Source organism: Dipteris shenzhenensis, chromosome 32, assembly GCF_047967505.1.
Source record: "Dipteris shenzhenensis isolate YYH24624 ecotype China chromosome 32, Dip_SZ_1.0, whole genome shotgun sequence".
NCBI classification, from domain to species: Eukaryota; Viridiplantae; Streptophyta; class Polypodiopsida; order Gleicheniales; family Dipteridaceae; genus Dipteris; species Dipteris shenzhenensis.
The window spans coordinates 42,010,384-42,037,333 of record NC_141627.1 but is presented as its reverse complement, the minus strand read 5'-3'; the positions used below and the strand labels follow the sequence as shown (position 1 = coordinate 42,037,333).

At 50.5% G+C, this 26,950-nt stretch overlaps 1 protein-coding gene across 5 annotated transcripts in view; it reads right to left on the bottom strand.

Annotated features, from left to right (window-relative positions):
* Nucleotides 1–4,293: 4,293 nt before the first annotated feature.
* Nucleotides 4,294–26,950, bottom strand: part of LOC147880776 (uncharacterized) — a 48,023-nt gene continuing 25,366 nt past the window's right edge. For 2 of the 5 annotated variants that reach the window (XM_087371088.1, XM_087371091.1), the window contains exon 7: nucleotides 4,295–4,759. In XM_087371088.1, coding sequence (XP_087227214.1) covers nucleotides 4,515–4,759 — 245 coding nt within the window. In that variant the 3' untranslated portion in view covers nucleotides 4,295–4,514. Of the gene's footprint in view, nucleotides 4,760–26,950 lie in introns of all 5 variants that reach the window. The other 3 variants (XM_087371089.1, XM_087371087.1, XM_087371090.1) reach the window with 3 other exon arrangements.

The window sequence follows — 26,950 nt, the reverse complement described above, 5'->3', positions numbered from 1 at the left end:
TGAGGATCAATACAGGGAGGGTCACATGCACACCAAGAGAGCAACGGACTTGCAGGCTATGCACACTGGCAGCAGTGGACACCGAGAAGCACTTCCTATGTATTTGCCCTACTTACTATGAGATCCAAGGATGCTATCATTACTTTTTCTGGAGGGACATGGGTTGGACCCACTCTCCCGTTTGATCCACTTCCATGACCAGGTTTGTGTTGGCCTCTTTCTGATGGAGATGCAGCGACATAGAATGACTATGCCACACCACTCTCTCGTTTGATCCACTTCCATGACCAGGTTTGTCTTGGCCTCTTTCTGCAGATGGAGATGTAGCGACACAGAGAGAGCAAGAGGGGACAGCACCACATGACACTGATCGGGCACAGAGACACATCACTTATTTTTATGCCTTGAGTCAGCCCCCCTAGGACATATTGGAGTAGAGGATGAGGATATAGTAGACATGAGGAGGTAGCATGGATCAGCAGCAAGCACAGATGATGCAGAGCAACAAAGCCGACGCCACAGAGGATGACCACGGCACGCATGATAGAGGTCCAGCCCATTGCTGCTCTACTCAGAGGAGACCGACCGACTTGAGGTGTCACCCTAAATATCGACCATCATATACAGAGATCTCAGAGATCATAGCCCTTGCCATGGCGAGAGACAATTCAACAAATACAAATATGCGACATCTTTGTCTCTTATCGGAGGGATACCAGATATGTCCTGGGAGCTTTTGCACTACCTAATGGAGTATTTTGAGAGCCTCAGAGTGTGTTTTTCGAGTTGTGTGTTTATGAGATCATTAGCTTAGCCTAGCACTCAGCAAGGGCCTTAGCGAGCCCTTTGCTTTAGCCCATGGTGGCATGTATGAGTTATTATGCCGATTTTACTCTCTCATAGGCCCATAAGGCCTCCTGAAGGCGGTAATACCTCTCTCTCTCTCTCTCTTTCTCTCTCTCTCTCTCTCTCTCTCTCTCTCATAATGCTTTTGCACTCAATAGATTAAGAAGGGCTTAGTAAGTATTCCAAGCCCTTTGCAAAACCAAGGGGTCGGTCTTATCATCATATCATTGGAAATTCAGATTCCTGGGAAATGAAGACTATGTGGCCTTGTGGTTCATCCACACTATCTCTGGTATGCCGCATAAACAATCTAGTGAGTGCATGAGTTGTTACATCATTGCGAGCCCTATGGCGATTCTATAGTCCCATCCACTAGTTCCCATCAGGGCGCACCCCAAAAATAGTTTCATAATTGGCCACACCCAATCATGTTGACCCTGAATGTCCCTTGTCCCATCTAAAGATGCAAAAAGAAGCAACATATAAGCATTTGCAGTCAAGAATTATGCAAGTTTTTAAACTAACAAAGTCTTGCGTAGTAGAGTCTCCAAGTGACCTAACAAACGCCCATGATTCCAAATGCAAGGCAAGTAACAAAGCATAAATCTATGTTTTATGTAACCTACAATGGGCCAAACAAGTAAATACTCGACTAGCAAGACAAGCTACAACCATTATTAGTCCCTTTCTTGTTTGACAAAAGTTGATTAAAAATGCCTTTAAAATATCATGTACGTATAGCATATATAGTCCCCTCGTGTCATTGCGTATTTTCCCACAAAAATGCCCAAGGGTTGTGAATTTTTTGTAAAGCCAAGGTTTAAACATTGTGCATAGAAAGCATTCAAATTGTAATAGTGTGTTGATTGGGTTCAACTATTGGTAAACGAGACTTTGAGAGAATATACGTAATCAAATAAAGAATGTGCAAAAATTTAGTTCCATGATGCTTGGGCTACTTCACAAAGTTTGGTTTGAGAACCGAAACAACGGTGCCAAACTATGGATGAGGACCTCCACAATAGACTATGGTAGTCAAGCATTAAATCATGGAGTGAGGCAAGAACACGACAAACTCTTGTGCTAGCATGGAGCAAGCTTGCAAGCTAATGCATATACTTCTATGAAATGCAACTAGGCTCTCATATATCAATCACTACAAGATGGGATTACAAGGGTGATGAATAATGACTTGAGAAGCTAGTGGAGATGGTGCACTTCAAAGAAGTAGCTGTGTGGAGTAATGACATCATCCTGTAGCTCAATGTTTATGATCATGGACGACCTTACTAGCATAGAGCATAAGAAATAAACTACCACAATAAATAAATAGAACAATTGGTAAATAAACAACTGGGAGGAGATAATCAAAGTAGAATTGAAGCGATGCCACTATCTTTCTCATCACATTAAACTGCCATCAAAGGCATCTATTAGCATCATATCACAAAAAATCTTATCCAATACTGTAAGCAAAGAACTTGTAATACATTGTAGGCTTTTTTTTAAATCGTGCATGCTGTAATCTTAGTCCAAGGTCTTTCCTCGTTTTCTCCTCTTCCAACCATTCAATCTAGGAGATTTTACCAAATTTTGAGAAAAAATAAGATCGTACAACGAGAAATGGTGTCAAGACACCCAAGATATTATCTGCATTTAAAATTTGGAGCAAGAACTTGAAAAGACTTATAGTTTTTTGAATCATGATCTTGATTACATTAACATACATTATAATAAGTAACGACTTGGAAGGAAGACAAAGCACATGCCTATCCATAATATAATTTTCAATTGTCAATTCCTAATGCCTTTAGAGATACACAATACTTAGAAGTATGTTATTTTGTTCTCTAAATTGTTGTTGTTGCTTGTTTTGTTTGAATTTGAAAAATGATTATTGATTGCTTATTGAGAAGAAAATGACTTTTGTGCCAAAAACAAAAAAGAGTGCAAATGTTACCCTAAATCTATTGAGTATAAACTGGAGGATTCTAAAGAAAACTATTAGAGTAGGGGTAGAAATTTGGAGTGTCTAGTAGGATTGCTATATGACATGAGAATTGAATCAAAAAAGTGACTTGAACCACTCAATTCTTGTAGACAACTAGAGAAGAAATTGAAAAACATAGCAACAAGTTTTTTTGTACATAAAGTAGCCTCAAAACACATCTTTTTCTATCTAAGGGTGGCATTAATCCTCAACCTTGATTCGTGATCCCTCTTCCTCCTTTTTGTTGGTGGGCACTAGTGATGACAGCTATGCTAGGAAAAAGCACTCTCTTGCCGCCACCAAATATCTTATGAGCATAATATTTCACTCGTGAGGTGCCCATTCCATTAAACATATTTAACCGCACCTCACAACCTATCTTGCTTAAAAGGAGAAGCTAGAGATGGATCAAAGCCTTGCCTTCCTTTGCCAATTCCAAGTAATTGATCCTCTTCTAAATTCAAAATTGCTCCGTTCTTTTTGGAGATAGGTGAAGCAAATGCCTTTCATTCAAGATTTGGAGGTTTCTTACATGCTTGTTGCTGTCTTGGCACGATGCCCTCCTTTTATGGTCTAGACAAGCTTCATGGACACACTAACTCAAACTTTGCCTGCCAATTAAGCTGGAGAACGTCCTCAGTTCTCCTCAAATATGACCCTCATAGGGTCGACCAATCAGAGGATCTATACACACTGGTCAAGCAAAACAAAATCAGCTCCCCTTGAAGTGAATCGAGAACCTTGCAAGTGGGAGCATTTTACTCAATAATACGGCAGCATACCCCAACGAGGGGACAAGGTCTCATGTGTTGGACCAGGTTCTCTCCCAGATTGCTGCATGTTTGAAATTCTCGTCCAAATTAGGATCGTTAAAGCTAGGCTATGCCTTCATTCAAGGTTATAATTACTTTCCTATTAATCAATAAATATAATGCCTTATGATGACTTCAAAGGTATTTCTCTGTCCCTTCTTTCTGTCCATTGTGTCAAGAAGGAATTCAACGAGGAGATCACACTGTGTCATGTAGAACACATCCTGTCCCCCCTTGGATTTCATTTAGAAACAACCAGTTTGAACTTCCCTTATCCTCTTCCCTATTCTTTCTTTTCATCCATCTATCCTCGCTGCACAATTTAAGAGTTGTAATAAGCCCTTTTGAGTTCTACCTGCCCTTAAAATTAGTCTGGCTAGCACTCTGTTTTGATAATTGTTAAGAAACTACATGTGCTATATGCTTGTTAAGGGGACCCTTTCCCCTGTTAGTAACATGGGATAAGCATTGAAAAATTCTCTGTTGAGGAGTTCAAACGTGTGTCAGAATGAAGGCCTTACATCATCTAAATTAAAGGGTTGCCCATCTTCACTTTTATATATGATTACTCCTAACAACATAGCAACACACATCTTATCCCACTTGCAATTGAATTCACAAACAGGAATCAACTGCGAAGCCCTTCATGTTGTTAAAAGGAATCCTACACTCTTTCATTGAAAGAAAAGAAATTGGGAATGGTAGAGCCACAAGAAGGTAGACAAAGCAGTATTTTATCCATTCTTTCAACGCTTTGCTTCATCAAGAGCTATAAATCACTCAGAAGACATCCATGTACTTCAAAAATCATGGTGATAGCCTCAAGTCCCAGAATAAGTATCACAAATTCAGCCAAAATGAGTCCTTTATCTTTGGATTCTTGAATTAAGAGCCTCTCCCAAATCCTCTATAACGGATAGAAATCCATGAAGATAGGTAACCTCACGTATTGAAGGCCTTGCTCGTTGTAAAAGCTTGCGAAGAAAAATAAACAGCCTCTCTGGAGTCTTATACTCTGCATTTCCCACCAACTTGACAACTCGGTTGCATACAATGAAAATCTTCTCCCACCGATGTAGCAGATTCTCCAACTCACTCACAGTAGCAGTGCCTAGACAATTGCCAATTGATCAGCTCTCTCTCTCTCTCTCTCTCTCTCTCTCTCTCTCTGTGCGTGAGTGCGTGAGTGTGAATGTGTGTGTGTGTGTGTGTGTGTGCGCGTGAGAGAGAGAGAGAGAGAGAGAGAGAGAGAGATAGACAGACAGACAGACAGATTGGCACTAGGCTAAGTGCAAGATCGGTGGATGGAACGAGACCTAACCTGAAGAGAGAGAAATAATTAGTAAGGATAGCAAGCTGGAAAATCCTCAGGACAGCCAAGGAAACGAATGGAACCAGCCCTCTTCAAGAAATATAATTTCCAGCTAGGAGTAATAACTACCAAGGACAGCAACCTGAAAATCCTTAGGACAGCCACGGAAATGGGTAGAACCAGCCCTCTTTGAGAAATATAAGGATGAAGGTTTCTGTCTCCGTTGTGATGGAGCCATAAGTTTCTAGAATGCTCTTACAGGAAGAAGAAGATGGACAAGCCAGCGAGGTAGGAAATCAAGACAAAGGCAATAAAAACTAGTGCCGTTGATGGGGATGATGGATCATCTCTTTGACCATATTCACACCTAACATATCTAGCTCGTGGCACAAATGCCTGTGAAGCCCACTTATAAAATTCCTTGCTCATCCTGATCTTTGTGTATGAAAGCATTGTTGCCCAAAAGCCGTCAACATATTCTGCAACCATCTCTCCCTCCCTCTGTCTAAAGGTGTCCCATTTATTGTACATGCCCCTCTAAAAACCAGTAGCTTGCAACATTACCTTGAGTTCAGCCCAACATTGAGAAGATATGTTGTGCTTCCAAAGCCCCATGCCGTAGAGCCGTTGAACCATCAAGTAAAAAGGTGGAAAAGTTAATCTTTGCTCTCTCATTATGTTCCTCTCTTGCAACATAAGTATCTAGCTGTCAGTATCTAGGATAGCAATACCTCCAGTTTGCGGTCCCCTGAATACATCAAGATTTGTGCGTGCTTTTCCCCCATCTTGATCTTTCTAAAGCAGTGACAATGATCGCCTGAAGAATCTGAAGTATACGGAGGAGACTTATGGTCAATTCTTCTTCCGCTGGTGCTTCTTGTACTGCATCTCTTCCACTTCATCTCAAATATGATCGTTCTCAAATACATCCTCGTCTTAACTCTGAGCCATCGGTCCTTGTCGTACTACTGCTTGGCCACAGCATCACGCATGGCCAAGCAGAAATACATCCTGCAGAAGACCCAGATTGTGTTGCACAGAAGGACAGAAGAGGACCCTACCTACAGCAACTACTGAAGTCTGTTGGAGACATACGGTGAGTCTACACAGAGAGATCAACAGACATTGCCCGAGTTTGATGCCCTACCTCAGCGGATGTTTGCTGAAGGTTTTGGTACAGATTTGTCAGGATTTTGTACTTGGATTGAAACATCCATATATGAGACTGTTTGGCTCTACATCTATGTGAACTCTCTTTATCTGAAGTATTCTCTTTCTGCACATACATGCACAGAGACTAGCTTTCATTGTGAGATCTCAGCCGCAGTGTACGGATATGCCATAGCAAGCTATCCCTTGTCTCCAACATGATATCAGAGCCAAGCACTTGACGAGCTATATCGTCTCGGAGATCAACGACAAGAAGGCCTAATTCAAACTAAAGGGTGTTGACCTTGCCGACGAGGGAGCAGCAGCCACATTCAGGTATGCTGACTTGAACTACATCAGAGAGCTGAGGTCTCTGGGCTTGCAGGCCAATGCCTCCGATGCAGACAGATGAGACACTTAGCTCGGGACTGCATGAGAGGCCAGCATAGGGATCCTCCTCAACCTAGGCAAGAGCAGGGGGCTCCCCCTCAACCCAGGTAGGGGCAGAGGGCTCCCTAGCATCGGGCCAGGCAGTCAGATCGCCAGCAGCACTTACAAACACCTTGGGTCAAGCCCTCTCAGGGGACTTGGACCAAGGTTGAACACAAGAATCCCAGCAAGGCAGCCCTCAAGCGTCGCAAGTATCGGGCTAGGGTCAGAGAGCGCGACAGAGCCCGATCAGCGATCCCCCGGCCTCAAGAGAAGCGGGCAGAGGTTGCCCCTATGGACCAGGAGGAGACCTTCTTTGATCTCCTGACTGAGCCGCACGCGCCAACAGAGCAGAGCGCCCAGGTTTTTTCGCAGCAGGAGCCTGGAGCCACCATTGAGCAGGTCTCGGTGGACCCTCCATCGGGCCCCCCGCCCCCTCCCCCTGATCCTACAGTCACCCATACCTCCCCCCCCCCCTTCTTCTTGCCCGCCTCCCCTCCCTACCTCCAGGACTGCAGCCCCCTCCGGCCCCTCCGTCACCCGTCCCCCTTCTCTCTCCAGACATGTGCCTTCAGGCAAGGGGGTGCCAGAGTCCTCTCCCTTGCAGCAGGCCTCGGGCCCCTCTTCCCAGGCGCAGCCTAGTCCGGATGCGGCATCCACGCAGCAGAGCTCAAGCGGTTTGTTTTTGCAGCTTCCAGGTCCCAAGCCTCATTCAGGACAGCCTCTACCTAGAGAGTTCTGGCGGCTAACTATCTTGAGATCCCTGACAGATGAAGGTGAAATTTGCATTGATGAGGGAGAACCTATGGGGACTTGTCAAACCGACTCCAACCGCTTCTTCTACAGCCTCCAATGCTGGAGAATCCTCAACTCCGACACGACCGGCAAGGGATCCCGCTAGAGAAGAAAAAGCATATGGTATCATTGCTCTTGCTTTAGGAGATGATTATATTCACCACATCTCTGACTTAGAGTCCCCTTCAGAAGCTTGGTAGAAGCTTGACATGATTTTTGGTGCTAGCTCTCACATCTCTAAATTATCACTTAAAATCTCTTTCTTTGAATTGAAGATGGCTAGTGGTACTACTTTTGACACGTCCCAGCACTCCTGAAACCCCTGATCTGCAAAATAACCACACACAACATCAGAACTGAGCAGGCTGCTCACCACCCAACCGTGACATCTACGAGATGTGATCCCGAATCAGAAGATGTTCCCTCCAAGCCACGAGCTGAGCTACTGGCACGAACTCCCAATCAGATCCAAACCAGCCTGGTGTCCCATACCACCAGGTGGCGCTGTGAAGCCCTGGATCTGCCACTGGGCCTTGGGCTACGCTAAGATGTAGGCGTGCGTCCGCGACACAATCCAGGATCAGACCTAGCACCTGGGAACGAGACTTGCTCCCAACTGCACACTGAGAACTGAACCCCCTGGGCCTCTTTTATAGACTCGGGCCCCGGCGCCAAAAATAGCGAAGACCTATAAATAGTTCGTACCCTTGCCACTCAACCCGAGAATCAAGCCTGCCTAGCTCTAAGCCTCCCCAGGCTAACCTGAGCTAGTTCTGTGTACCTAGTACACGTCAGATACCAAAATCCGTGCACATGACATACTCCCCCTCCTCTAAGAACTCACTCCTGAGTTCGCTAAGAAATCCGGAAATGTTCTTTGGAGGTTTTGTAATGTCTCCCATGTTGCATCCTCCTCAACACGATCCTTCCACTTGATCTTGTATTCCGTGATAGTATGATTTCGAATCTGTCTTTCACGAAATTCAAGAATAGATTCAGGTTCGTGAGGAATAAAAGTCAAATCTGTAACTTCTATAATCTCATGAGGAGAAACAAGTTGATCATCTGCACCCAATACTTCTTTCAGTCTACTGACATGAAAGACTGGATGTACTTTAACATCAGGAGGCAATTCTAGTCGATATGCAACTGGTCCAATTCTTTTAATGACCTTGAATGGGCCACAGTATCTGGGGGATAATTTCGGAACCAAACCAGTACTTAGGCTCTTAGATTCCTTAGGAATTCTCAAATATACCATCGTTCCTTCAGAGAATTCTCTAGGTGAACGATGTCTATTAGCATAAAATCTGTCCCGATCTTGGGCACTTCTAATAGACTCCTTGGCAAACTGCAACATTTCCTGCATGGGGTTTGAGAGACTGACACATGAGCAGCAGCATGGCTGCGATGTGGGCAAAAGAAAAGAGAGGGAGGGGACTGCCACATGGGCAGCACCTCACACAAAGAGAGGTCTTGCAAGAAGTTCTTAGCAGCATCATTTTGAATCCCTTTTAATCCTACCATAACTGGTGACTTAGGTTGAAACCCGTACATAAGCATAAAAGGACTAAAACCTGTACTAGAATGCTTTGCACTGTTGTAAGCAAATTCAATCATGGGTAGATAATCTTCCCATGAAGACTGTCTCTTAGATACATATGCCCGAAGCATGTCTTCAACCAACTGGTTGACCTTTTCTGTACTGCCATCGGATTGTGCATGATCCGAGGAACTCATACTTAGAGTAGTTTCCAACTTCTCAAATACAAGTGTCCAGAAGTTACTTGTAAACTTTGAGTCCCTGTCACTGACTATGTCAGATGGCAAACCATACAGCTTGAACAAGTGGTCCACAAACTCGTGAGCCAACTGAACAGCTGAAATAGTTGTTCTTGTAGGTAAGAATCTAGCCATTTTCGTCAAACGCTCGACTATGACCCAAATAGAGTCATGACCCTTGCGCGTTCGAGGCAAACCAGTAATAAAACCCATGGAAATACTTTCCCATTTATTACCTGGAATCTGTAATGGCTGTAATAAGCCCGCGCTTCTAAGGCGTTCAGCCTTAGTAACCTGACAAACTCGGCAACCTACCACATAGTTCTCTATAAATGCACGCATCTTAGGCCAATAAAAGGTATGCTTCACAAGAGACAGAGTCCTATGTATACCTGGATGTCCCGCACTAGGAGCATCATGACACTCCCAGAGAATCTTGGATTTAAGGTCCAGAACATCAGACACACAAATCTTTTCATTCCGGAACAGCAAGCCGTTCCTAATCATCCACTGACCTCCCGCCGCCTGTATCCTAGGTGGCACAATCCCTGAGTCCTGGTCAACCATGGAGCTCCCATCCTGGACTCTCTGCCAATAAGAACTGAAATGACTATCAGTTGCGTATAGCCCTCTCAAGGATTGAAATAGGTCTGAGGATATTTCCGTAAATGACAAAGCATTTACAAACTTAACTCGACTTAAGGCATCCGCCACACTATTCAACGAACCCTTACGATAACGTATTTCGAAATCAAAATCCTGCATTAGCTCTGCCCATCTAGCTTTCCTTCCTCTCAATTCTGAACTATCACACACATACTTAATTGACTGATGATCAGTCAATACAAGGAACTTTGATCCATACAAGTAGTGTCTCCAAACCTTGAGAGCATACACTACCGCATAAAGTTCCTTCTCAAGTGTGGGCCAACGATACTGAGTGTCGTCTAGCTTCTTACTCTCAAAAGCTACAGGTCTGCCCTCTTGGAATAGAGCTGCCCCAATCGCATAATCGCTCGCATCGGCCTCCAAAACATAAGGCCGGGTAGGATCGGGTAATGCAAGAACGGGTGCTTCCTTGATAGAAAACTTCAAGGTTTCAAAAGCCTTGTTCATTGCATCATTCCAAGGGATCGGCTGAGTAGACCTGCGTCCACGACCTTTCAATATGTTGGTCAAGGGTGCCGTGATACGTGAATAATCACGCACAGACTTCCGAAGAAATACCGTAAATCCTAGGAAAGAACGATGTTGTTTCACAGTCTGAGGGATAGGCCATTCTAAAACCTTCTGGATACGATCCAGATCAATGCTAATACCTTCAGAAGAAATCTTGTGTCCTAAGTAAATGATCTCCTTCATAAAGAAGTCACATTTACTCATCTTGGCATAAAGCTTATGCTGTCTTAGAACAAGTAAGACAACCCGGAGGTGTCCTATATGATCCTCAAGCGTTTTACTATATACCAAGATATCATCTAAGAACACGACTACAAATTTGCCCAGATAATCTCTGAACAAATCGTTCATCATCTGCTGAAAAGTAGCAGGAGCATTGGTCAAACCAAAAGGTAATACGAGGAACTCGTAATGACCATACCTAGTCCGGAATGCGGTCCTATCTATGTGTTTAGCATAGATACGGATTTGATGATAACCCGTACGCAAATCAATCTTAGTGAAATACTTCGCTCCGGCCAAACGGTCTATCAAATCATCAGAACGAGGTAAAGGATAGCGGTTCTTAATTGTAACTTTATTTAATCGTTTATAATCTATACACATTCTCCAGGAAGAATCTTTCTTCTTTCTTAAGAGGACAGGTGCACCCCAAGGTGATTTACTTGGGCGGATATAGCCCATATTCAGGTAATCCTGAAGCTGGATAGCTAACTCATCCTCCTCTACCTGGCTCATCCTATAAGGTGGTACACTGATAGGTTGAGCCCCTGGGACTAAGTCTATGCGATGATCTACTGCCCGTTCTGGAGGTAAACCTTCCGGCAGTTGAGCTGGGAATACGTCTTTAAAATTATCTAACAACATTCTCAATTCCCGTTGTTCAAACACACTTAATTCATTCTTGTTAATTACCGAAACAACAAATGAAGAAAGTGGAATCAAAACACACTGATAGACATCATAATGAGAATTGTTTAATATATTCCGAAGCTGCATCGCAGATACAATAGGCCCCTGAGAAGGGGGAATCTTATCACACTGAATACAAAATTGGGTGTCCTTGTCTACAAAAGAAAGCGTATGCTCCGTCCATCCGATCTGGATATTGTGGGTTTTAAACCACTCTATCCCAATCAGCAAGTCTACATGCTCTAGATGCATAACATAACATGTGAGAGCTCCTGTAGGCTTGAATCCGGATGGGAAGCGCTTCAACCTTGCGATCCCAAAACTGCTTCCCGGCTGGAAGCTGCACCTCGTAGGTGTGGTCGCTAGGTACTGTGGACAGCCCCATCTTCTGCACAAATTTGTAATTAACAAAATTGTGAGAGGACAATTGTGGAATCGAGCTCCTGCGAGCTTCCCCTCCCCCCTCGCCGTTAGCCCCTACCTCCCCTTCGCTCCCCCCCCCCCCCCTCGCCGCGTCCACCTCCACCCCTCCCGTCCGCCCTCGACCCCCGTCCCCTCTCCTCCCCCCCCGCCGGCACCCCGCTACCCCTCGCCTCACCTCCGCCCCTCGCTCCATCCCGCCCCTCGCCTCACCTCCGCCCCTCGCTCCAGCCGCCCCTCGCTCCATCCCGCCCCCTCGCTCCATCCCCGCCCCTTACCTCCGCTCCATCCCGCCCCCTCGCTCCAACCCGCCCCTCGCCCCCGCTCCAACCCCCCCCCCTCGCCGCCGCTCCAGCCCCCCCCTCCGCTCCATCCCGCCTCGCCTCGCCCGCCTCCGCTCCAGCCCGCCTCGCCTCGCCTCGCCCGCCTCCGCTCCATCCCGCCTCACCTCGCCCGCCTCCGCTCCATCCTCGCCCGCCTCCGATCCATCCCGCCTCGCCTCGCCCCCTCCGCTCCATCCCGCCTCGCCTCGCCTCGCCCGCCTCCGCTCCATCCCGCCTCGCCTCGCCCGCCTCCGCTCCATCCTCGCCTCGCCGCCGCTCCAGCCGCCCCCTCCGCTCCAGCCGCCCCCTCCGCTCGTTCCCGCCTCGCCGCCTCACCCCCAGGCTCCACCGCCGCTTCATCTCTTCTTGGGTGGCAGCCTGTTTTTCTTCATCGGAAGCTTGCAGTTAGTCTTGGCGGTATGGCGGCCCCCAGCCCGGATCCGGAGGCCCAGTCGGACCCTCCCTCTCCAGATGCCTACCGCGTTATCCTGACAGAGCAACAATCATCTCGTGTTCAGGAGGTAGCCAGTGACTTTGCTCGTACCTCTGTTTACGGTAGAGTCATTGGACACTCCCCCTCCAGGTCTACCATCAGGGACTGGCTCCAGTCCACTCTCTTGCTAGAGGATGGCCATATCGAGGAGGTGGCCCTTATGGGAAGGGGCATCTTCTGGCTCAAACTCTCCAGTGAGAAAGCTGCGAGCAATCTGATTGCCGGTTCCCCCACATCGGTGGATGGGAAGATCATCATGATAGTCCCGTGGTACCGTGGTTTCAGCGCAGCGGATTTCAACACTCGGTTCCGTATACCTCGCCACCCAGTGACACTCGTTTTTCCAGGGCTTGCTACTGAGCTGCGGCCGATTGTCAGGGACTTGGGCTCCCATTTTGGCTGGGTTATGCACGACACCTTTGCCGACGCGGTGACCACGGCAGGAGCTCCCCGAGTCCGTGTGGCTGTGGCGGATCCTGCGACTCTCCCTGCAGTGATCGAGATCGTTACAGGTGCCGACAGTATCACCCAGAGCATGATAGTCACCGGACAGCCAGGTCAGTGCCTGCGGTGCCATGGCTTTGGGCACTTGGCGGCTACTTGTCCACGCTTTGCCAGCTCGTCTCGACCCTCCCCGCCCCCGCCCCCTCCGCCCCCACCTCCCCCCCCCGGACAGCCACGTCAGGAGGAGCCGAGGCAGTCGGAGCCTGGGCCAGAGATAGTGGGCGGTTGGACCGAGGTTCGAAGGAAAAGAGGAAAGAATAAGAAGATTTCGGATAAAGGCAAGGAGGCAGAGGTCACCATTCCTGCAGCAGCACTCCACAGGCCTGACAGGCAGATGCCCCAGGGACCTGGGAGAGCCTCTTCTTCGACGGCAGCCCGCCCTCCACAGCCTCAGATCCTCCTCTCTCCCACCCCCCCGCCTTCTCCCCGGTTTCCCCAGTTTCCCCCCCCTTCGCCCGCCCCGCAGTTTCAGCCCCCGCCTCCTTTTCCTCAGTCCCCTCCCCCTCCCCCTCCCTCTCAGCCCCAGTTCCAGATGCATCCCCATCCCCCTCCCCCCCCTGCTCCCCTCGCCCCTCCTACAGAGTTAGCTGCACCGTCGCCTTCCCAGCCGAGTGCAGCCTCCGCTCCACCTCCTCCACCTTCTCCGCCAGTCGCCTCCGTGGAGCCCGAGTCGCCTATCCCGCAGCCTCCTCCCCCTCCTCCCCCGCTTGCAGGACACCCGGTGTCTGTACCACCAGTGGAGCAGGTTTCCCTTCCCGCTAGCCCCCCAGTGGCAGACTCAGCTGGGTCTCAGCTCCAGGAGAGAGAGCTCCCTCGAGACTTTTACAGATCTGGCCCCTGGGACTACCTGGATGTGGCCGACCTTGGGACCTTCCCGGCTTGTCTCGACATTAGTATCTTCATGCTCCGCAAAGGGGCGGATGGGAGGATTGGTGCCTTGGCTCCCAGGGATGGCCCTAGCTTCGCCTTCACGTTCCTCAACGATGGCACCGAGACCTGGACAGACGACTCGGTGTGGGAGGCTCTCAGAGAGCAGACACACGCCCAGATTTGCTCCTGGATAGGCCCGTCCGGTGGGCAGCTCCTCGAGACTCAGTGGTTCGAGGGCGATGTGCGCTTGCGGTGGCGTTGCGCTGCCAAACGTTTCCGATTGATTGTGATCCTCAGACCCCCCCTGGCATGGCCTCTTCCCCAGGATGTCAGAGCTTGGTCCCAACAGAAACTCCGAACCTTCTACGGGATGACTGCTTCAGAGATCTCGAGCTGGCTCGAGAAAGCATTTGTTCATGGCACTAGAGGCCTCTCGCCTTTGCTGAAGGTGTTGAAGAACGGGCAGGACGACCCCGTCTCCCCCTCCAAACCTTCTCACAAGCGGCAGCGCCTCCACTCCGATCTGTCTGATTCTTCTTCGACTTCTTCTGCGAGCAGACAGCTGTTCGCAGCCCCCCATCCCTCTCCATGAGCCTACACCTCGTATCCTGGAATGTGAACGGGTTTCACTCTTCGAGTACCCGTGGTCCCAGGAAGCTCATTTTGCGTCAGGAACTTCAGCCTGCAGTGATTGGTCGATTGGATGTACTGCTGCTCCAGGAGCACAAGCTTTCTGCGGCTCATGCCCGTAGCTGCGGGAAGGTTCTCCCTGGACGCTCCTACACTTATTGGGAGCCTTCGATCGGCGCACAGGGGAGGAGCGGGGGGGTCTGTACCTCCGTGTGCGAGCAGTTAGCTCAGTCAGTTTTCGGTCACGGCACGTTGATCCCAGGCCGAGCCCTTTGGGTAGGCCTGAATTTGGAGGGATCCAAGATAGGAATCCTCAACATTTATGCTCCCACAGACCTCAGATGCAGAGCCACCTTCTGGAGGACACTTACAGGGATTCTTCCAGACATGGATTCCTGGATTGTTGGAGGAGACTCCAACAACCTGGAGACCTTGGAGGACCAGCAGGGTAGAGATCCGGAGTTCACAGGTATGGCTCAGGGAGAGCAGTCAGCTTGGGATTCTTTCATCTTCGCGACAGGAGGGAGGGACAGTTGGAGAGACCCGTCCTTCCGGCGTTGGCACGGGAGCCTGGACTTCTCTTGGGGCTTCCGCAGGGAAGGAGGCAGACTCCTGGAGCGGCTTGATAGGTTTTATGTCAGCGATTGGGCCATCAGCAGAGGTGGCCAGGCGGGCATTGTTCCAGGGACGACACTATCCGACCATGCGCCTGTGCTCCTCTCATTAGATTCGGCAGCCCAGACTCTCCCCCCCCGATCATGCAGGATTCCCGATTCCATCTTCTCGAGGGCGGACGTCCGTAGCAGCATTTGCAGTCTTTGGGACAGAGACTGGGGGGAGGGCATGGATCTGGTAGACTCGGTCGCGCAGGCTCTGCAGGAGTCCAGCCAGATCTGCCAGCTCGCAGCCCTACAGGTTCGACAGGATTGGTGGGGCAGAGAGAGAGCTCTTCGGAGGGACCTCGCCTCCATTCAGCGACTTCAGCAGTCTTCCCCGGGCTCGGAGGAGCTTCGGATCCAGGCCCTTCGAGCCAGAGCCCTCTTGGAGGAGACCCTCCAGCGTCGCTCCGAGTTCTCCTTTCACGCCTCTCTCTCCTTCTGGGCCCGGAAGGGTGACCGGATGTGCAGGGAGTTCTTCAGGACACACGGCCAGAGAGCTGCAGGTGATCAGCTACGGAGTCTCAGGACAGCGGATGGTCACATTGTTACGGACCCGGGGGAGGTCCTGGGGTTGGCCACTGACTTCTACAGGACCCTCTTCCAGCAGGAGCCACTTGCCCCTCGTGCTAGTCGTGACCGTGAGGAGGTGTGGAGGCACATTCCATCCCTGGTCCAGCCCAGCATGCAGGCGACGTTGTTGGCGCCGTTCACCGCGGACGAGATGTTGGAGGCCTTGATGGCTATTGATGGGCAGAAATGCCCAGGTGAGGATGGGCTATCCCGAGCTTTCTTCACCTCCTTCTGGGACCAGATCCATCAGCCCCTCCTTGCAGCTCTGCAGGGGATTTTCAGCAGCGGTCAGATGCCAGAGAGCCTTTCCTCGGGACTGATTTGCCTCATCCCGAAGGGAGGAGATAGACAGGAGATCCGCCAGTGGCGTCCGATCACTCTCCTTACCACTGCCTACAAAATCCTCGCCAAGATGATCAGTGCCAGAGTTCGACCTCTACTCCCAGACCTCGTCCATGACACTCAGACAGGCTTTGTCCAGGATCGCAGTATCCTGGATAATGTCTTCACCTTTTCAGAGGCGGCGGAGTGGGCTCAGTACAGCGGTTCACACCTTGCCATTTTACTTCTCGACTTCGAGAAGGCCTACGATCGCGTGGATTGGTCCTTTTTGGAGGGGACTCTGGAGCGACTAGGTTTCCCGGCAGGCTGGATTCAGGGTATCTCAGCTTTGTACAGGACAGCGTCTAGCAGAGTCATCATTGGAGGCAGGATGGGTGAGCGTTTCAGCTTGGAGAGATCAGTACGTCAGGGCTGCCCCCTGGCTCCTTATCTGTTTCTCTTCTTCGCCGAGGCCATGACTTACTACCTTCGGGCGAGGTCCACAGGGCTCAGGGGTGTTCGCCTTCCACTCCGGGAGGACACGGAGCTTCTGGACTCAGAGTACGCAGATGATACAGCCCTTTATGTCCAAGACGATGAGAGGATGCTAGAGAGGGTGCGGATGGCCCTGGAGGTTTTCTGCTCGGCCGCTGGTGCGAAAATCAACTGGAACAAATCAGTTGGTTTTCTCACAGACCCGGGGGCGTGTTCTCAGTGGGGGCGATTCCTGGGCTTCAAATGGATTCCACGTGGACAGACAGCTAGATACCTTGGCTTCCAGGTTGGCCTAGACATTACGCCAGCTCAGCAGTTTCTCCCGGTGCTAGATTCCATCCGACGGAAGCTGGCTTTCTGGAGCACTGCTAAGCTGTCCCTTGCAGGTCGTGCTTTAGTAGTTAACCAGGTCCTTCTAGCCACGGCTTGGTATGTGGCTTCCTGTTGGTGCTTCTCGAGATCCAGCGTGGCACAGCTCAGGAGGTTGGTTCGGAACTTTCTTTGGTCTGGGGAGGATGGGCAGAGAGATACCAGAGCCAGGGTTGCTTGGCAGACAGTCATTCTTCCGCAGGCGGAGGGGGGTCTGGGGGTCATTGATCCAGAGCTTCAGAGTCAAGCCTTGTTAGGCAAGCTTATCATCCGCGGTTTGACCCCAGGGGGGCAGACGTGGAAGATGTTACTTCAGCAGGGAGTCGGCTCTTGTGTCCCGCGCCGAGGTGGAGAGTGGCTACCGTCCTTCAGGTGGATCTTCACTTCCGCCCCGCTCACTCAGCCCCGCTCCCCACTCGTTCGTAGCCTCCTCATGGTTTGGAGGCGGCTCCGTCTCAGTCTCATTCAGTCCCAGCCCAGCTGTCAGGAGGAGATCGATCGCCAGCCGCTCGTCTGGAATGGGCAGGTCAGAGACGCCGAGGGCCTTCAGCTGGGGGAGAGATCACATATCAGGTGGGACGGCTGGATGAGGGGGCCAGCCCGGTCCCTTCGAGTTTGGAGGGACACGTACAGACATCTGGAGATGGCCGATCTGGCAGACGCAGCGAGAGGTGCACGCGGAGTCCAGGCGAGACGCACGGAGATCGACGGTGCGATCCCAGCCGCTTGGTTGGCTCCACCTGAGCCTCAGGTCCTCATGCCTGGAGACACCCACTGGCTGGGACAGTTCACCCCCCGTGGCATCCCACTGGTGGTCGCAGGACGTTTGGATGACTCCTCTATCGCCTTCTTCGCGGTTTCAGGGGACGGACGACTCAGGAGAGAGGATGCGCTCATTGACCCCCTACTCCCATGGCAGAGGGTTAGGGTCGTAGGCCTTCTGGGGAAGGTCTGGCATACCGACCCTAGTATCGAGCAGGACCAGTTGCAGCTTTGGCGTCTTTGGCTCTGGGAGGGGCGGGCCTTGTCAGAGCTTGAGTGGGACCCAGGAGAGTGGTGGTGGCCAGAGATTGTGACAGGACAGGGGCAGACTTCCTTCTTCGCTTACAGCACGACTCTGGGCAGGCGAGTTCTCGGGAGGATGCAGAGCCGCCCCCCCACCCAGCGTCCTAGCTGGTACGCACAGGGTATTTCCAGGTTCTTTTTGCAGGCTTTCTGGAAGGCCTTGTGGGAGAGCTGGCGGCCGCGGAAGATCTCATACTTCCTGTGGCTTCTTACCCACAAAGGTCTTCCAGTGGGGAGCTGGTTGAGGCAGATAGGCCAGGACGGTTGCTGTCAGATTTGCCATGCGGATGAGGAGTCACCAAAACACTGCCTGTGGAGCTGCATGCGAGCCCAGGAAGTGTGGAGGTGGACTTTCGGGCTTCTTACTCGTGCAGCACCAGAGCTAGGAGTGATCACTTGGGGCGCGTTCTGTTGGTGCAGCACCGCACCTGGTCTTCATCACTTGTTCGAGGCATGCCAGCAGGACCCCACTTTCCTTATCACACAGGGGACGTGGGGGCCGCTCGAGGGTATCCCACAGCACCTAGCAGAGGCTGATACAGGAGTTCGGGAGAGGCAGCCAGTCTGGGAGATTATCAGCAGCATTACAGGATGGCACATCTGGACCTCGCGCTGCGCGCAGATCCTCGGTGGCACCTCCTTATCGACTGCCCAGATCATGGCGGAGATTTGGAGTGAGATTATTCATACCCTCAGAGGCCAGTGGGACCAGATTCAGGGAGACTCCCGGGCTGGTCAGGAGAAGCGGAGACGCTTCCTCCAGGCTTGGGATTCACAGAGCCTCTTCTTCGAGCAGACTACGCAGGGCCTTCGGTGGCACTACTCACCACCCCGATGGCTGTTCATTCACACTCAGCATATTCCTCCGTGAGAGTATGATTTATTATGCTACCTTTTGGGCTGCGTCCGGTTTGTGAACGCAGCCCGTCAGCTATAAGCTGACCTCTTGTATCTTGTTCTCGAAGTAATATAATTAGAACTGTTTTTTCGGCAAACAACAAAATTGTGAGAGCTGCCCGGATCAAACAGAATGTGAACCTGTTGGTCCCTAACTTCTCCATAAACTCGGAAAAGATCATGGGAACCAAACAACGAAGTATTAAAGGTACAATTACAAGAAAGGGGGCAGGTAATGACATTTACTGAAATACCTGTCATCGTGACTTGGTTGGCTCCCTTGGCTGCAGTACGTGGACCCGCCTAGAGCTTCGGTCCTAGCACCAACTTTTGGTTCTTCCGCTTAGGACACTTATTCTTTGTGTAGCCCCGCTCCTCGCAATAAAAACATCGGCCTTCTTTCTTGAGCCTGAGAGTGCGAAGGAAACGGGCCTTACCATTCTTCGCAGGAGTTAAGCTTTTCCTGGAGGCGTTGTCCGTAGACTTCGTCTCCCCAATGCCAGTCGCATGCTGAAAGAACTTGCGTTTGTTCTTTCCACTCGTTTCGGTAACTGTGGTTGCCTTGGTACCGGCCATGGTATCATCATATATGCGCGCATATGTCATGGCCTCCTGCAATGTTGTGCACTTGTTGTTCTTAATCTGTAACTTATAGGAGTCTGGCAAACCATCCACGAAAAAACCTAACAAGGTTACAGGATCCATTTTAGTGGCCCTGGTTTGCAGTTCCCTAAATCTTTGAAGATAAACTTCAAAGGTCAAATTCAATTTTGACATATCGAGGGCCTTGAGCTTGCCGACGATATCGTAGTCATCTTCCTTCTTCAGGAACTCCTTCCTGAAGATGCCCTCAAAATCTGTCCAAGTATCAGGCTTAGGCTGGAGTTCTTTCCACCAAAGCAAGGCTTTACCTGACATAAACCCTGCTGCAAGCTGAATCTTTTTCTCATCTGGATAGGGGTGAAATTGGAAGTGTACTTGCCACTTGTGCAACCGAGTGTCAACTACCTCCTTTGTTCTTGATTTTTGGTCACCTGGAAAAGGATCCGGAGTGATTTCGGGCCTAGCACGGAAGCCATGGCATCCACATGCGTGAGTGCCTGTACCATGCTAGCCAGAAGAGTCAGAGTTGCTTGTATCCCCTGGAGTTGCTGTGTCAACCCCGATTGATTAGCATTGACCTGCTCGAATTTGCCATCAAGAGCAGTCGTAAACTCACTGAAGGCTTTCTTAGTTATCAGGTCGTCATAGAGACCCTGATCATCCTCTCCCACTGGAGTGTAATCTAAGTCCTGCTCTCCCATGGTGAACTCGGGATTTTGAGCATCAGACATGGCTGAAATCTGATTGGATTACAAACGGAGAGAAATAACTGACTGAAACGAAGCACAGAGGAAGATGGAGCAGAAGAAAACCGTCCCGAATAAAGCTGACGGAAGGAGATGCTGAAATCTGGCGAATCGGAAGACCACGAGTCCCGGAGCCTCCCCGAACCAACAAGCCGGAAGCGCGTGCTGCAATAGTAGCTGTACGGTCTGCTGACGCAGGCCGTACTGTTGCGGGCGTAGCTGGTACGGCTGCTGACGTGGCCTGTACGGCTGCTGACGCAGGCCGTACGGTGGCTGCAGGTACTGGCGCAGTCACTGTTCGGTGCAGCAGCAGGTACAGGGGCTGGCGAAACAGTCCGTACAGGCTGTACGGCTGTTGCAGAAGCTGTACGGACTGTTGCAGAAGCTTCGAGAACCGTGCAGGGCTGACGCAGGCAAGGGCAGATGCGAGAAGCTGATCGGAAACAGGGCGATGCTGACGCAGGCCATACGGACGAGGCTGGCTGGGCACGGATATCGAGGTAGGGGCTCGAAACTCGAGGCTGCTAGTGGGTAGCCTAGCACCCAGCCCCCACCTATATAGGGTGCAGGGCTGCCTTATTTGGAAGCTGGGCTTCCAAAAAAGGCCGAGCCCCTCCAGCTTTGGAGGGGTGCTTTTTCGAAAAAAGCACCTCCCTCCTGCGCAGGCTGCACGCAGCTCTAGGCGCAGGCTGTTCGCAGCCTGTTGCGCTGGCTGTGGACAGCCTATTACACAGGCTGTCTAGCCTCTACTGCCTCGTCTACTCCGCCCCTTCCTAGGCTCTGCATCCCTTCCTCCCTTGCTGTCTTTTCCTGCACATCTCTCCTACCTTTCTGCTCTATTTCTCCTCCCTCTAAACTTCTCTCCGAGGCCTTCAGAAATTTCGATTCTCTCTCACTCCTATTCTTCTTGCTTTTCCAGATATCTGTTCACCCCTTCTACCCCAGGTAGCCAGCAAAAACGCAGCAGGAAATTTCAAAATTTAGAGCATACCTGGAAGAGAAATCCGTCAAAATTCTCGCATCAGAAGTTCCTACCTCAGGAGTTGGCTCTGATACCAACTGACACGTCCCAGCACTCCTGAAACCCCTGATCTGCAAAATAACCACACACAACATCAGAACTGAGCAGGCTGCTCACCACCCAACCGTGACATCTACGGGATGTGATCCCGAATCAAAAGATGTCCCCTCCGAGCCACGAGCTGAGCTACTGGCACGAACTCCCAATCAGATCCAAACCAGCCTGGTGTCCCATACCACCAGGTGGCGCTGTGAAGCCCTGGATCTGCCACTGGGCCTTGGGCTACGCTAAGATGCAGGCGCGCGTCCGCGACACAATCCAGGATCAGACCTAGCACCTGGGAACGAGACTTGCTCCCAACTGCACACTGAGAACTGAACCCCCTGGGCCTCTTTTATAGACTCGGGCCCCGGCGCCAAAAATAGCGAAGACCTATAAATAGTTCGTACCCTTGCCACTCAACCCGAGAATCAAGCCTGCCTAGCTCTAAGCCTCCCCAGGCTAACCTGAGCTAGTTCTGTGTACCTAGTACACGTCAGATACCAATCCGTGCACATGACAACTTTGGCAGCTCATGTCAACTATATGTGGAGTCTTATGACTCAATTAGCTTCTATCAATTCTCCTATTACTCCAGATGATGCTATGGCAGTGTTACTTAAGAGTATGCCTGAAGATTATGATCACATAGTTACCACTTTGAAAAATCTTCCTAATCCTAATCTTGAAGGTATTATCTCTGCTCTCCAAGAAGAAGAAAGGCATATGGAGCTCAGGAAAGGCAATGACACTGTTTATGCTGTAAAAGTCCAGAAGGGCAAGTATACCCCTTGCAATCACTGTGGAAAGACAAATCACCTTTCAAAAGACTGCTTCAAAATTAATCCATGCAAGCAATGTGGCAAGAACAACCATAATGAGAAGTTTTGCAGAGCCAAAGCAAAGACAGAAAATGCAAATCTACTTTCAGTTGATGAGCCTCCACAAGATGAGGCATCCTTTGAAGATTATGCATTTTAAATCATCTCTATGTATGCTCCAGATCTCTCTTTTTATGTTGAGTCAAGGTACTCAGCCTGGATAGTCCTCCAAAATGAATGAAATAAACTATTGTGTTTTTGTGTGTTTTATAAACGCCTCTGGTCACCTTATGATGTAGGCCATGTGTATGTTTTGCTCCATGGTACCTCCTGCAGACATTGTGTGCATGTACATGCAGGGGAGATAACCATTGGAAGGTCTTTTTGTATCCCTTTTGGTTTACCTTACACCCATGGGAACCCTTGCTAGCATGAGAACCTAGCCATAGATTTATCCTTGACCACCATGAGATGGCATGAGAAACTATGAGACTAGATGTATCCTTGACATAGCCTGAGGCATTCCCTTGAGGGGGGGTTTCATGGGATATCTTAAGGTGTATGCCTCAAAGCACACCTTGGTTTCTATGTGTGAGTACTAGAGGCACAGTTAGGTGCCCACAAGCACAGTTAGGTGGTGGAGAGCCACATAGGATGATTGAGAGAATCTAGGAGCACATTGAGGAGATGATTGTGGAGCTCTGAAGTCATCAGTGATGTCAGTGAGCATGTATGAGGTGCTTACTTAAGGACCTCACTCTTCTTCATTCCATAATGCAAGTATTCTGAGTTTGTGTCCACTCTTTCCTTTCCTTTCAGTTTACCAACAATATTAGACTCTACACCTTTGTGCAGACAGATTAGGGGTTGATCCCTCATTTCTGAGGCAGTGGGCCACCAAGGTAGGCATCGAGCCAGTTATGCCCTTGATGCGACGCCGTACTGACACAGATTACTCCTCATCTAAACCCGCACCGAAGTCCCAGAGGTTTCAAGTTTCAGTACCGGCTCCCACTCATAGGCGAGCTCTGTTCTCCACTCCCCCCACCTCCCCATAAGTTGGACCATGGTGAGTTGAAACGTGCACGGACTCCACGACCGCGCGCGTCAACAGCCGCAGCATCTGTTACTTCGACAAGAGTTGCAGAGGGCATTGGTTGGGTGGACAATGAACTTCCTCTTGATCCAGGAGCATATGTTTTCAGCTGCAGATGTTCGACATAGACAGTACCTCCTTCCAGGGAGAGGCCTTGAGGTATGGTCCCTCGCGGTTGGCAGGAGTGGGGGAGTTTGCATTTCGATGTCCCAGTCCGTTGGAGCGGATGTGTACGATCAAGGCGAGCTCATCCCAAGCAGAGCAGTATGGATGGGTTTGAGGGTTGGGAACTCCAAAATTAGGGTTCTCAATGTGTATGCCCCAGCTTGTAGACAGTAGCAACCCGCCTTCTAGAGGCAGTTGACGGAGTCCCTCCCGGATGTGGACTCGTGGATTGTTGGAGGTGACTTCAACAATATCAAGTTTGAGGAGGACAAGCGCGGGGGTGCTTCTTATTCCAGGATGCTGACTTCGAAAAGAAGCACTTGAGAGCAGTTCATTTTCTCAATCTGCGGTCGGGACCCCTGGAGGGAACCGGAGTTCTCTAGGTCTCCTGGCAATCTTAGTTTCTCCTTTGGGCAGCGGCGGCAGGATGGTCTACTTGAGAGGCTAGACAGATTCTATGTCGGAGATTGGGCCATGCATAGGGGTGGAGCCACCGGTATTCTAGCAGGGACTACCCTCTCGGACCACTCCCCTAACGTTCTTCACCTAGAGCAGCCCCGTCGTGGCCTACCACAGAGAAGGGTCCGCATTCCAGATTCTTTGCTCCTGGAGGAGGAGGTTCGACAGAGTATTACAACTATTTGGCAGCAGCCGCAGTCCCCCCCGCAGGGAGGGTGGGCCGTGGGTAGTTGAGGCGATTCAGCAGAGTAGTGAGCAGCTTCGCAACAATGCTATGCACCGCCGTCATACGCTTCAAGAGAAAGAGAGGGCTTTGCGACGGGACTTGGCCTCCATTGAACGTCTTTGGGAGCAGGATTCAGAGCCGCAATGGTTAGCATACCGGTATGAGTGCGCTCGCTTGGAGCTTCAGGATACTGAGGTGAGACAGGCTGAGTACTACTACCACTCCTCTAGATCTCGGTGGGTACTACAGGGTGACAGGATGACCACGCAGTCTTTCAGGCCACTAGCCCTAGATCAACTGGTGCACAGTTACAGAGATTAAGAGACTCTAGTGGACAGATGCACTCGGATCCGCAGGAGATCTTGGAGTTGACCTCCGATGTCTATCGGCGCTTGTTCCAGGAGGGGTCCCCGGAGGTTTTGGCAGCCCGAGATTCAGTTTGGGCTCACCTTTTGGAGGTGGTCTCCCGGAGTGTGCGCAGCTAGTTAGATGCGCCTTTTTCGGATGAGGAGCTTTAGGAGGCCCTTCAAGCTCTTCCAACCCCGAGGAGGACGGGCTGTTTCCAACTTTCTTTAGGTGCTTCTGAGAGTGCATTCATACCCCCCTCCGCTTGGCTTTTCAAGAGATCTTCGACTCGGGTTCTCTCCCTTCGACCCTGAGTTGTGGCTGGACATGCCTAAACCCGGAAGGGGGGATTGCTCGGACCTGAGACAGTGGAGACCGATCACTCTCCTTGACATTGCGTAGAAGATCTTGGCCAAGGTCTTGAGCTTGCGGCTTTGCCCTCACCTAGTGGACATCATCCATGACACGCAGATAGGTTTTGTCCAGAGCATAGCATCCTCGACAACATCTTTACTTTCTAAGAGGCACTGGATTGGACCAGAGAGGAGTCTCAGCCTCTTGCAATTTTGCTTTTGGACTTTGAGAAGGCCTATGACAGAGTGGAGTGGTCTTTCTTGGAGGGCACCATACGGAGGCTTGGCTTTTCGGATCGCTCGATTGGGGGTGTCTCAGCCCTTTATGCAGGTAGTTCGAGCCAAACACGTATTGGTGGCTACACGGGGGAGGCCTTTTCGCTTTCTCACTCGGTTCGACAGGGATGCCCCCTTGCCCCTTTCTCAATCCTCTTTGTGGCCAAGCCCTAGGGTATTTTCTGAGGTCTCGGTCGGCAGAACTCACGGGGATGAGGCTCACGATTTGGCTGGAGGAGGAGCTTTTGGACTCGGAGTTTGCAAATGACACATCCCTTTTTGTAGAGGGCTCAACTCGGAGCTTGGATGCAGTTAGGGAAACCTTCGCAATGTATTGTCTAGCCTCAGGCTCCAGGATCAACTAGACCAAATCAGTCAGCTTTCTCGCAGCGACAGAGGCGGTACAGGAGATCCAAGATTGGGGCTCAGCACTAGGCTTCCAGTGGATTCCGAGGAGGCAGACAGTGAGATCTTGGCTGCCAGATTGGCATTGATATTTACTTCACGAATCTAGATTAGAGAAAAAAGGATGTGCGGCATAAATGACAAGTGGTAAGCTACGAGTAGATAACAGGTGGTGAGCTACACGTAGACGATAGGACAAACTGTGGACAATCTGATGCACAAAGATGCAGCATAGAGACTGTGTGAAGGAGGGTAGAACTACTCATGTAGTGACATGTGTCCAGCTCTAGGGTGTTCTAAACAGTAAGTTTTGAAAGATTGCGTCTCATTATTAAGCCAGTAAGGCAATCATTATGCTGGGAAAAGTTGCAATGAGAGTGCGACTCTGCTCGATATTCAAAATATCACCCACCTGTGCATCGCGTAGCGGCCCCGAAATTGCTCCTAAAATAGTTTCGCGATGGGCTATAGTTGGTCGTGCATTGACCCAAAAAGGTTGCTTCTCTGTCGTAGCAGCAATAACAAATCTCCCCGATCCTAGAGAGTCTTTGGCGCAAGCTTTTGTACTAGAGCTCGGCCAAACTCTCTCTTGCACGAAGGACCTTGGTGGCTAACCAAGTCCTCCTTGCTACCGCCTGGTACATAGCCTCGTGCTGGTGTTTCCACAAGGGATGCATGGGTCAGCTGAGGCGCTTGGTGCGCAATTTCCTCTGGGCACGATCGGATGGCACACGTAACACCCGAGCCCGAGTAGCTTGGCAAACAGTAAACCTGCCCCAAGCCCAGGGAGGATTGGGCATCATTGATCCGGAGATGCAAAGCAGAGTCTTGTTAGGCAAGTTGGTAGTGAGGGGCCTCACTCCACGTACGGAGCCCTTAAAGCTTCTTCTGCAACGTGGTCTCCTTCGGAACACCCCCCGCACGAGTGGTCAGTAGCAGCAATCACACAGATGGCTCTTCTCGGAAGCCCCCCTTACAGAGAAGGGCTCTCCCTTGATGCGGAGTCTCTTTACAGTTTAGCAGCGATTGGCAAGGGGTCTTATCCGGGCTAGTCCTCAGTTTTCTGAGGAGTTTGCACAACAGCCTTTGATCTGGCACGTGGTGGTATCAGGATGGTCGCATGTTGGGACAGAGGTTACACTTTGGTTGCGCACAGTGGGACAACGACCCAGCTTGATCTTTCAAGACATGGGCGAGACTTCTGACTGACGCAGAGGTACGATTAGAGACCCTCTCACATCTTCGAGATGCGAGCCCGAGGATGGTAGAGATTGAGCAGCTATCCTAGAGTCTTGGTGGGTGGGCCTTCAGAGCTTCACACCAGCACAATGGTTGGGCCAGCTCTCAGGGACAGAGATATCTCTTCGGATTCAGCTATGTCTCCTCCCTCCCATTCTAAGTCAAGCCTAGTTCTATAGTGTGGGTCCAGGTGGACTCTTGCAGTCTCTGACAGATGGTGATCCGGAGATGGATGGAGCCTTGGATCAGTTAGGGTGGCAGAGGGTCAGAGTAGTGGGCCGTCTGGGCAAGGAGTGGTCGATTGACCCCTCTCGCATCTCAGATCTGGATGCAG